The sequence below is a fragment of the Narcine bancroftii genome, chromosome 7, assembly GCF_036971445.1.
Source record: "Narcine bancroftii isolate sNarBan1 chromosome 7, sNarBan1.hap1, whole genome shotgun sequence".
Taxonomy (NCBI): domain Eukaryota; kingdom Metazoa; phylum Chordata; class Chondrichthyes; order Torpediniformes; family Narcinidae; genus Narcine; species Narcine bancroftii.
Genome location: NC_091475.1, coordinates 39,177,788 through 39,190,332, shown reverse-complemented (window position 1 = coordinate 39,190,332; position 12,545 = coordinate 39,177,788). Strand labels below are relative to the sequence as shown.

The 12,545-nt window shown below is 37.2% G+C and overlaps 1 protein-coding gene across 11 annotated transcripts in view; it reads right to left on the bottom strand.

Moving 5' to 3' along the window:
• The window catches only part of LOC138738784 (histone-lysine N-methyltransferase SETDB2-like), a 123,203-nt gene that overhangs the window by 76,515 nt on the left and 34,143 nt on the right, over nucleotides 1-12,545 (bottom strand). For all 11 annotated transcript variants that reach the window (XM_069889697.1, XM_069889703.1, XM_069889696.1 and 8 more), the window contains 4 exons: nucleotides 12,363-12,406; nucleotides 3,208-3,317; nucleotides 2,845-2,978; nucleotides 650-795 (listed from right to left, as the gene is read on the bottom strand). In XM_069889697.1, the coding sequence (XP_069745798.1) occupies nucleotides 650-795; nucleotides 2,845-2,978; nucleotides 3,208-3,317; nucleotides 12,363-12,406 (434 nt within the window). The remainder of the gene's footprint in view (nucleotides 1-649; nucleotides 796-2,844; nucleotides 2,979-3,207; nucleotides 3,318-12,362; nucleotides 12,407-12,545) is intronic.

The window sequence follows — 12,545 nt, the reverse complement described above, 5'->3', positions numbered from 1 at the left end:
TACTGTGTCCAGTTCTGGTCTCCATATTTGAGGAAGGATATACTGGCTTTGGAGACGGTCCAGAGGAGGTTTACTAGGTTGATCCCTGGGATGAAAGGGTTGACTTATGATGAAAGATTAAATCGTCTAGGATTGTATTCGCTGGAGTTCAGAAGAATGAGAGGAGATCTTATAGAAACATATAGGATTATAAAGGGTATGGATAGGATAGATGTAGAAAGGTTTTTTGAGCTGGCCGGGGAAACTAAAACGAGAGGACACAGTCTCAAGATTCGGGGGAGTAGATTTAGGACAAATAGTTTTTCCCAGAGAGTAGTGAATGTTTGGAATTCTCTAACCAGGAAAGTGGTTGAGGCTGCTTCATTAAACATATTTAAAATTCGGTTAGATAAATTTTTACATGATAGAGGAATTAGGGGATATGGGGAGAAGGCGGGTAGGTGGAGTTAGGTCATAAATTAGATCAGCCATGATCTTATTGAATGGCGGAGCAGGCTCGATGGACCATTTTTGGCCTACTCCTGTTCCTATTTCCTATGTTTCTAGAATTATGAGAAACTTCAAATCTAAATTTTTTTAGTGTCTTGGTATAATATTTTTGTTGGAATTTCTAACAAACAATAAATTATTGGACATTTTTTAAATTTACCATCTTTTATTTTGTCCCTCATTTTCTGTTTTAGCTCATCGTCCCAATAGCTGCAACTTTCTTCTTCTCCACTGTCTGTGCAGGACCTACTGGAAGTTGATCTAAGGACATCCTTATAACTTTCCTCTTCGACGTAACCACTGCGGCTTTTTGGTAAGAAACAGAGACAAAGGGAAAAGTGTATCAACATATTAGGGGATTAAAATAGAAAATTAAACAATCCAAAAATGTGGAGCAGCTACAACCCATTCTCACTCTGATATATCCCATAAAAATGAGGTGAGGGAGAGGACTAAATCAAAGCAAAAACAGGGAGGAACAGCACTGGAAAACAAAGATTTTTGCCTCCTGACTATTTTTAGGTCTATTTTATGAATTTTCGGCTGCTGATAACAAAAATCACCTTAAAATGATCCTATCATGTGCCATTCTTTAGATTTAACCTATTCTTGTGATTTCCTGTCATATTTTAAGACTATTTCAAGCATACAAAACCATGAAGTGCAACGTCATTGAAAATTCACTTTCTGCATTTGCACTTGGTTTTCTCAGCTGATCTTGATGTAGTCAGTGACGAAAGTGATGAAAGGTTTCACCAGGACATTGTGACCATAGAAAAGTGCTGTCAGGGCAACTGGAATCCATCAATGCTGGCCCACTATTGTTGGACACTGACACGAGAAGCATCAGATGCTGAGTACAAACGAAAATCAGTGGCCAATCATTTAAGGTCAGTTAAACTACCACAATGTGTTAGGATCATTATGAGATTAAACATGCTAAATTCAATAAAAGTTAATTTAATTTTTCTTCAACTTTCTATGTGATGCAGCAAATCTGAAATTATCTTAGTGTTCATAATCCCCCATTTCTTTTCAGCAAGAAAATATTTGAAAAAAAATTGTTGCCCAGTGAAGAGCAGGGCAGATGGGATTTCTCAAGAGGCAGGTTCATTATTGTGTAGTTATAAAATACTTGCAGAAATAATAGAGGACTGAGAAGAAAAAGCAGCATAACTTAGAAAATAAACTTCAGAACATAAAATTAGATAAAATAAATACAATCAAGATAATTGACAGGATTGCAGGGAGTAGGTCAGAAAGAATAGTGATAGTTTAGGAATTCACGGTTCTTATTTAAAATATTTCTAAAGCAGCAGATTATTATAAACACCCCTATTGTTTGTAATGGAAATGCTTATTTAGCTAGGTCTTCTTAATTACACCCTCTGCTGCAGTCTTCCCGACTCTACTGAATTTACACTATCCTAATCAGGTTCCAGAGTTTGCATCAGCAATGTTGTAATTGAAACACGAGGAACTTTCATCATTGAATAAAAGAAATCATTTTGGGAAAATAAAATAATTTTATAAATTGAACAAGATATCTACAGCTCCCCCATCTCAAACCAACTGTCTTTTTTGTGCAAACTCAAGTATAAATAAATGATATTATCGATAGGAAAGTAAGTTTTAAACATTGATAACACCAAATCTGAATAACATTGGATGGGGACAGAATTACAAGCAAAATGAATAGTGGGAAAGAACAAGGAAATACAAGGCTCAGGATAGAACACAAATTCAGAATTAATCCTCATGATAAAATAACATCTTAAAGCAATTTCTCTTACACATTTAGAACAAGGAACAGTACAGGAACTTCAGCCCATGACGTCTCCACCAAGCATGATGCTAAATTAAATGGAATATTTTCTGTTTGTATATGATCCATATCCCTCAAGTCCTTGCACACCACTCTGAAAAAATTCCAACCATCTCACTAATTATGAGTTATATTAGATCTCCCCTGAGCTTCTGATGCTCCAGAGAAAGCACCTCAAGTTTGTCCAAACTCTTGTACTTCATACCATTGAATCCAGACAGCATCCTGATAATTCTTTTTTATGACCTTTCCAAAGTCTACAAGTTCTGGTGTCAAAATAGTCCTGCAGCACAACTAGCCCCAGTTACAATAAGGGAGGCCCTGCAGTTCACTACATGAGACTGCTCCACACTGCATGTACTGTAACATTATCCTCATATGGATCACACTGAAAGAAACAGTGGGAGTGGGAGCAGGCAGCCAGTGGGCTTGGCCAACAGATCCACTTCAATCTTTTTCCATATTATAGGAAGTATAGATATAGATATCAGGAAGAACAAATATAACTTGTGAATAAATTGCTTTCATACCTGTCAATATCTTTATCAATATTTTTAACAACCTTTATGCTACCAGAAGTCGCATATCCCAAGAGGCAAGTATTTGAGCAGTTCTTAACTTCACAGTTCATATGAATTTTGGTCTGGCTGCAAGATGAATGGATCTGTGAAAAGTAAATATTCAACATATGAATTCCATCAATTTCTGATCAAAGAATGAGTCAGATGCACTGGTCAGTTATTAAAGCCAAATTGAAAATCATTAAAAGATTAAGATAACAGCTCACATGCAAAATTATGTAAAGTTATAAAGGCAAGTACTCAGGTATAGAGGTCAACGTCCTACTACACAGGGGAGGATTTAAATTAACTATGAGATTTTGTCATTCTAACCTGAGGGTCTACCTTCTGGCTACAGGGACGTGGCTCTTCTTCTGCTTCCAGCTCTTCCTTTTTACGTTGTGCAGGCTCCTGAGCATCTTCGATATTTTCAAATGAACTGCCTGAACCAAATATTTCACACTTTTAAGGAGATGGCAAGAAATCTCACACAATCACTTCTACATGCTACATTTTACTTCTTACATCAATCTATTGTTTTCATTCCTAAGACAATGCTTTTTGAAATATTGATCCTCCAATAAAATTGATTCCAGTCCTAGATTTCAATTTGCACTGCCTTCTTGCTAAATCTGATCATTGCAAAATGTTAGTGATTGTGCCATCTGAAGCTGAGATACTTTATAAAATTTCCTCAAATCTACCCAACACTGTCCAAACATGTTTCCACAACTCATTCCTTTGTCCAATTACAGTAAAATCCATCTTATACGGAACTCAATAAACCGGCAAACAAAAATTGCAGAAAATAAATAGGTAAAAAATACACAAGTTTAAAATTGTTAGTTCACCAATCCATGCAACAGGTAATCTCAAGCAATTGGAAAATTCACTTATCCGTCATCTACCGATCCTCATAGGTGCTGGATACTGGGGCTTTTACTGTAATATTCACTTCATAGTAATTAATTTTAACCACTGAACTGGATACATTAATTTCAAATAGAATTTTATTAAAACATAGCAAGATATACAAATGATTAGCAATAGCCAGAGAAGACACAGTCATTGTAGCAGTTAGCCCAACGCTGCTTCAGCACTATTGATTGGAACTGGGGTTTGAATCCCATGCTCTCTATAAGAAGTTTGTAAGTTCTTCCTGTGTCTGCATAGGCTTCCTCTCACCTTTCATAATATACTGGCGTTTGTATGTCAATTGGGTATAATTGGGCAGCATGGGGTCATGCTAAATGTCTATATTTTAAAAAAAATTTAAGACAAAGAGGGCAAATTCAAAATTTATCATACATATCCTACAGAATATTTTTTCCAGTCCAATTTTATATTTTAACAGAAATTCACACCTAAACATATTGTTAAAATGTAATTATTTTTATAAAGGATATCACTTTGAGAGCGGTGGGGGCATCAGCTTTAGGGTGTATCAGGAGGGCAGCGTTAACTAGGGCGTCTTTTGTTGCCTGGAATTCTTCAGATGCCTCTTGGTTTCATGAAATTGTCTTCTTCGTACTGGTCATAAGGGAGAATAAAGGTTTCATTGTATGAGCGCCCCTGGCAGGAATCTGCAATAAAAATTCACCATGCCAGCTAACTCTTGTAGTCCCCTTACTGTTGAAGGCTTGGAGAATGCCCGAATGGCCACTACCTTGTCGGGTAGTGGTTTAGCCCCGTGGCAGTCGATCCTATGACCTTAAAAAGTCAATCGAGTCTTTGCCAAAATGGCATTTTGCTGGATTAATTGTCAGGCCAAACTCACTCAACCTGTGGCACAAATGTCTGATGTGAGCGGCATGTTCCACACGATCATGGCTTGCAATCAGAATGTCATCAAGGTAGATGAACACAAACTTCAAATCCCTGCCCACAACATCCTTTGAAAGGTCTGTGCGTTTTTTTTTAGCCCAAAAGGCATTCTGAGGAATTCAAACAGCCCAAATGGTGTAATAATGGCAGTCTTTGCAATATCTTCAGGGTGGACGAGGATCTGATGATAGCCACGGATTAAGTTGTTTTGGAAAATATCCATGACCCCTGCAGATTCATGGAAAGTCCTGAATATGAGAGATGGGAAATCTAACTGGTGCGGTGGCTTCATTTAGCCGGCGGTAGTCCCCGCATGGTCTCCAACCCCCTGATGCCTTAGGGACCATGTGGATGGCGGAGTCCCAGGGACTGTTGGAGCAGCAGACAATGCAGAATTCCTCCATTTAAAAAAAAACTCCTCCTTGGCGAGGTTGAGTTTATCTGGCGGGAGGCAGTGTCCTCTGGCATGAAGTGGGGGACCTTTAGTGAGCATGTGATGCCTTACTTTGTGTTCAGGCTCAGTGGAGTTAAAGTGCGGCATCGCGATGGAGGGGAACTCGGCTAGAAACTTGCTTGAACTTGCCACCGAGAATAGGTGGGAAGTGGTCAGTTTAGTGCACAGGGTCTGAAAAGTCTGTGTGTACAAGCCAGAGGCCCTTGACATTGACTAGGAGGGAGTTGGCCCTCAGGAAGTCCACCCTGAGGAGAGGCTGGTGGATGTCTGCTAAGACAAATTGCCTAGTGAAGCGGAGGTTGTCAAAATGGAAGATGATAGTACAGGTGCCGTAAGTCTGTATTGAAGAGTTATTGGCAGCCCGTAACCCGCGCCCTGCCTTCCAGTGCCATGTGCCAGAGGTGGAGGGGAGGAAGACGCTGACCTTGGCCTCGGTGTCAACCAGGAAGCATCAGCCTGACACTATCTCGGATGTGGAGAAGGCTGTTGTGTAGGCCAGCTGCCGCAACCACTACTGACGGCCAACATTGGCGTTTCCTGGAAACCCACAGAGTGATTGGCATCAGCGGGTCTCAGCACCCCATTGTTGATGGTAGAAACAATACAGCTCACTGGGGTTTACAGGCTTGGAGGAAGACTTGCTGAGCAGTCTGTCGAAGGGCCTCTGGTAGGCCGATATGGACGAGAAGAGGCCATGTGGTCTAATAAAACACAGGCATCCCTTTTTGCCGCCCTGAGCAGGTCGGCTCTGGCAGCTACTTTTCAGGGGTCTGCGAAGTCCTCTTCAGCAATGATCAGCCTGATGTCCTTGGGTAACCTCTCCAAGAAAATTTGCTCGAATAGAGCACAAGGGGTATGGCCATCATTCTGGGCGAGCATGTCGCTCATGAGGGCAGACGGGGCCCTGTCCTCCAAACCGTCCATGTGTAGCAGGCGGGCAGCGCGCTCGTGCCATTAAAGCCTGAAAGCTGGAGTTAGTAACTCCTTGATGGCCTAATACTTCCCTTCTTCCAGAGGTTTCTGGAGGAACTCGGTAATGTGAGCTGCCATGTCCTGCTTGAGGGTGCCGACCACATAGTCGTCAGCTGTGATGTTCCATATGGCAAACTGCACCTCGGCTTGCTGGATTCACACCCGTGACTGTAGTGTCCAGAAGCAGGGCAGTTTCAACGAGACCGTGTTGATTGTAACATTATAACTTTGTCTTTTAAATTATATGTGATTTTTTTTCCCAATGGGATACACTTAAACTTGGTTTTATATTCCATTAATGTTTATAGTCATATAGTCTAACGTGGCTATCTTATATCTTTATTTTCACTTCTTTTCCACCTCTTCACCACCTCCAACCCCTTTTTCTCCATTACTGTTTTTTAAGTTTTCCTTTTTAATCTCAATATATGACAATGCACTTAAGACATGAAATATCCCAACAATCCCCACAAGCAATGGCCCTTGATCCCCAAATGAACCTCCCCTCCTTGGATTGCCTCTTGTCCCTTGACAGCAACCTTTCCATTCGGTTTGTGAACTTACTTGCAAGCGTCAACCGATTTCGCAGTGACCATTATTCTCCCACCCCCAGTCCTATACATAAAACAAAGCTCTCTCTCTTTTTTCCCCCCTTCTCTTATCCATCTTTAAATATACATTATCTTTACTTTATATTTTTACATATTTTTGTATATTTTCTTGCCGGTCTTCCTTCTTGTCATTCCTCCTCCTCTCTTCTCCTATCCTGCAAATGTTCAACAAATTCTTGGGATTTATTTGGGTCCGAGAACAGTCTATTCCGTTCCCCAGGAATAAATACTTTGAATACTGCTGGATCTCTTAATATAAAGTTATACCCTTTCTTCCATAAGATTGTTTTTGCCGTGTTGAATTCCTTCCTCTTCTTTAAAAGTTCGAAGCTTATGTCTGGGTAAAAAAATATATTTTGTCCCTTATATTCCAACTGCTTATTGTCTTCTCTAACCTTCTTTCTTGCCTGCTCCAGTATGTTCTCTCTTGTCGTATATCTTAGAAGTTTTACCAATATGAATCTCGATTTTTGATGTGGTGGCGGTTTCGGTACTAGTGCTCTATGAACCTTTTCGATTTCTATTTCTTCATGTGAATCTGTCGTTCCCAACACCTTTGGAATCCATCCTTTTATAAATTCCTTCATATCTGACCCTTCTTTGCCTTCTTTCAGGCCCACTATTTTTATGTTGTTTCACCTACTGTAGTTTTCCAATACATCAATTTTTTGTGACAATAAATCTTGTGTCTCTTCAATTTTTTTTCGCTCTCTTCCAACTTCCCTCTTAAATTATTTATCTCCATTTCTACAGCAGCTTCTCGTTCCTCCACATTTTCTACTCTTTTCCCTATTTCAGTCATGACCAACTCTAAGCTTTGCATTCTGTCTTCAGCTCTTTTAATTTTTCTTTGATTGAACTAAATTCTAATGATAACCATTCTTTTAATGACCTCATTTGTTCTTCAAAAAAGGCTTTATCTAAATTTTGTCCTTCTTCTTTCCTTTGAAATGAAAATTTTCTACCCAGACACAAGTTTTGAACTCCTAAAGAAGAGGAAGGAGTTTAACACAGCAAAATCGATCCTATGGAAAAAAGGCTATAAATTTATGTTAAGATATCCAGCAGTGCTTAAAATAGTTATCCCGGGGGCGCAAAACAGACTGTTCTCGGAGAAAGCACGAGAATTTGCAGAACGCCTGCAGGACAGAAAGAGAGATGAAGAGATGTAACAAGAACGAAGAACAACGACAAACTACATATAAAGATCTAAAAATAATGTATAAGTAAGAACTAAAGGAGGGAAGGAAGGGAGAAGGGGGAAAAAAGGGGAGGGGGGGTTAAAAAAAGAAAAAGAAGAAAAGAGGGGGAGCTTTGTTTTAATGTGAAGATAAAAGTCTTCTCTGGAGGGGGTTGTGTGGGAGAGAATAACAGTCACTCCAAAATCAGTTGACACTTGCGAACGGGTTCGCAGTCCAAATGGAGAGGGGAGTTGTGGTTGCCCGGCAAGGGACAAGGGGTGACTCAGAGATGGGAGTGGTTGAAGTATTTTATGTTTTAGAAGTGTTGTCATACATTGAGTTCAAAAAAGGAAAACTGAGAAATGAAAATGGGGAAAAGGGGAAAGGTGGTGGTGAGGAAGCGGAAATGAGAAGTTAACAGAGTATGAGATGGCCATGTTGAAATATATGACTATAAATATTTACGGAATACATAACCAAATCAAAAGGAATAGGCTATTAAATTTACTGAAAAAAGAAAAAATAGATATAGCATTCGTGCAGGAAACGCATCTAACTGAAGTGGAACACAAGAAATTAAGGAGAGACTGGGTAGGACACGAAACGGCAGCTTCATATAATTCAAAAACCAGAGGTGTAGCTATATTAATCAATAAAAATGTACCAATCAAAATAGAGGAGGAAATAATAGATCCAGCAGGGAGATATGTAATGATAAAGTTTCAGATATATTCAGAAATCTGGAATTTGGTCAATATATATGCACCTAATGAAGAGGATCAAAAGTTTATGCAAGATATTTTTTTGAAGATTGTAGATACACAGGGGAAAATATTGGTAGGAGGGGACTTTAATCTTAATTTGGATTCAAAGATGGATAAAACTGGACAAAAGAGTAACAAAAAGAACAAAGTAGCCAAATTTATGGTTAAATCAATGCAGGAAATGCAACTTTTGGATATATGGAGGAGACAACACCCAAAGGAGAAGGAATACTCATATTATTCATAGAACTGGAAGACATCCCACCAAGAACATAGAGATGGAGGTTAAACTCCATGCTACTTAAAAGACAGGAATTTAGAGAATTTATTGAGTGCCAAATTAAAATGTACTTTGAAATAAATACGGAATCAGTGAAAGACAAATTTATATTATGGGATGCAATGAAAGCCTTCATCAGAGGGCAGATAATAAGTTATGTAACTAAGATGAAAAAGGACTACAATCGGGAAATAGAACAGCTGGAAAGGGAAACAGTAAGTACAGATAAAGAACTAGCAACAAGGGGAAGATACAACAAAAAGAGAATTTGCAGACAAAAAATAAAATACGAAACACTTCAAACGTATAAGGTGAAGAAGAACATAATGAAAATAAAGCAGAAATATTATGGGCTAGGAGAAAAAAATGCACAAAATACTAGCCTGATAGCTTAAAACAGAACAAGCTAAAAGAACAGTATTGGCATCAAGGAAAAAGGACAAACAAATTCAATATAACCCAACATAGATCAATGAAAACTTCAAGGAATTCTACAAACAATTATACCGAACTGAAAACGAAGGGAAAGAAAACAAAATAGATGAGTTTTTAGCTAAAATTGAACTACCGAAACTGCAAGAAGAGGAGCAAAACAAATTGATAAAACCATTTGAAATAGAGGAAATACAGGATATATTAAAAAAGACAGGGAAAGATCCACTAACACCAGCATCGTATAGATCAATATCTCTACTTAACTCAGATTATAAGATAATAGCAAAACTATTAGCAAACAGATTGACCGACTGTGTACCAAAAATAGTAAAACTTGATCAAACTGGATTTATTAAGAAAAGATGAACAACGGACAATGTCTGTAAGTTCATTAACTTAATCCATACAGTACAAGGAAATAAGATACCAACAATGGCTGTTGCTTTAGATGCAGAGAAAGCCTTTGACAGGGTAGAATGGAATTATTTATTCAAAGTATTGCAGAGGTTCAACCTACTAGAGAAATATATTAATTGGATTAAAGCATTATATAAGGGACCAATGGCGAAGATGACAGTAAATGGATATATATCGAAACAATTTAAATTAAGCAGGTCAACTAGGCAGGGATGTCCACTATCTCCCTCACTGTTTGCTTTAGCAATAGAACCATTGGCAGAACTGATAAGAACAGAAAATAAAATAAAAGAGATAAAAATAAAAGAGAAGGAATATAAAATCAGTTTATTTGCAGATGACATCATAGTATACTTAACAGAACCAGAATTATCAATAAAAGAATTACATAAGAAATTGAAGGAATATGGAGAAATATCGGGGTACAAGATCAACGCAAATAAAAGTGAAGCGATGCCAATGAATAATGCGGATTACACAGAATTTAGAAAAGAATCACCATTTAAATGGCAAACACAAGCAATCCGATACCTAGGTATTAGATTAGATAATTATTTAGGCCATCTATACCAATTAAATTATCAGCCATTAATGAAGAAATTACAAGAGGACTTAGAACATTGGAAAGATTTACCACTAACACTGATAGGAAGGGTAAATTGCATTAAAATGAATATCTTCTCAAGGATACAATAGCTATTTCAATCGTTACCAATTCCCTTAACAGATAAATTCTTCAATGAACTAAAGAGAATAATAAGGAAATTCTTATGGAAAGGAGGGAAACCGAGGATAACGCTGGATAAATTAACAGAAAGGTACAAACAAGGTGGTTTGCCACTACCAAACTTTAAAAATTATTATAGAGCAGCACAATTAAGATATCTATCAGATTTTTATCAAACACGGGAAAAATCAGATTGGACCAAGACAGAGCTAGATAAAATAGGGAAGAAGGTACCAGAACATATAAGTGGGATGAAAAACTGGTGCAATATAGAAGTTCACCAGTACTGCACCATTTACTCAACATTTGGAAGAAGATTCACGTAGAAAGGAAAAAAACAAATGACCAACTACCAAAATTATTATTGACGCAAAATCAACTAATCCCTTTCACAATAGATAGAGAATGGGAGAGAAAAGGAATTAAAAGAATAGAGAATTGTTTTTTGGGAAATAATTTATTATCATTTGAACAGATGAAGTACAAATATGGAATAACTCACAGTACAATGTTTGCATACCACCAACTGAAAACCTACTTAAAGGACAAATTGGGAAGCAGACTGAGGTTACCAGAAGGAAGCAGCTTTGAATATGTGATTACAGACACAATGATAATTAAAAGATTTATAATAAACATGTACATCAAGCTGCAAGAGAAGGAAAATGATGAAATAAGCTATAAACCCAAACAAAAGTGGGAAAAAGATCTAAACATAAAGATAAAAAATGAAATATGGGAAAAGTTATGCTCCGGAACTATGAGAAATATAATAAATACGAGGTTACGCATGATACAATATAATTGGTTACACAGGCTATATATCACGCCCCAAAAGTTAAATAAATGGGATCCAACATTATCAGATAGATGTTTTCGCTGTAAGAAGGAAATGGGAACAACAGTACATGCAATTGGGGCATGTGAGAAAGTGAAAAAATTTTGGGAAGATTTAAATCAGATATTAAATAAAATCACTAAAAGCAACATACCAAAAAATCCAGAGATCTTTCTTCTAAGTAATATAAGAAGTAAAGAATTAGGCCTTAAACTGGATGAAGTGCAAAAAATATTTATTATGATAGCCTTAGCTGTAGCAAAAAAATGCATAATGTCAACTTGGAAATCAGAAGAGAGCCTGAGAGAACAGCAATGGTACATGGAAATGAATAAATGTATTCCATTGGAAAAAATAACATACAATTTAAAAAATAAAGTCACATCATTTGAACAAATTTGGGAACCGTACATGGAACACAACAGAGAGGACCTATCGCAGACCTCCACCCCCTAAAATGATAGAATGAGAAGATGAAATGAACTGACCCAGTGTATAAAAGTAGATGACACAATTTTCTTGGTTATTTTCATTGTGTGATGGCATTGTTTAATGGGTTTATTGTATTGTATATGTTGAACATTTACTGGGTTTGGAGGGGGGTGGGATGGAGGGAGGGGGAAAAAAGGGGAGAAAATGCCACTGTGTATATTCAAGAGGGAAATGTTTGTGTGTATTTTGATTAATGTGGTTTATAGTGTGAAAAATAAAAAAATAAATTAAAAAAAAAGAAATATTGTTGGTCTCTAAACCTGCTGCTACAATGTTCAGTCCAGGAACCATGAAAAAGACTGAAATGAGCAACCTTCCTCACTAAGCGACTGCAACTCTGTTAGCTCTTATGTCATCTTAAGACTTAAATTTCTATCCTTTATTAAGATTTTGGAAATACCAAAGTTTCAAATCATGAAAATTATATTAAAATAAATTCAACAGTTGACCTTAAATGTCCTTCTGTAAAAGGGGAAGGCAGAAAATACATTACCTTCTACTAATTTCTGTTCAGTTTTATGTTTATGACAGCAAATCCTGCAAATGAAAATAAATTTTAATACATAAATAGTGTGTTAGATTATTATATAAATATATTAGCAGCATACACACAATATTTTCAAAACTCTTGCAAACAATTTTGTAGATAAAGAACATTTACTTTTTTAAATCATGG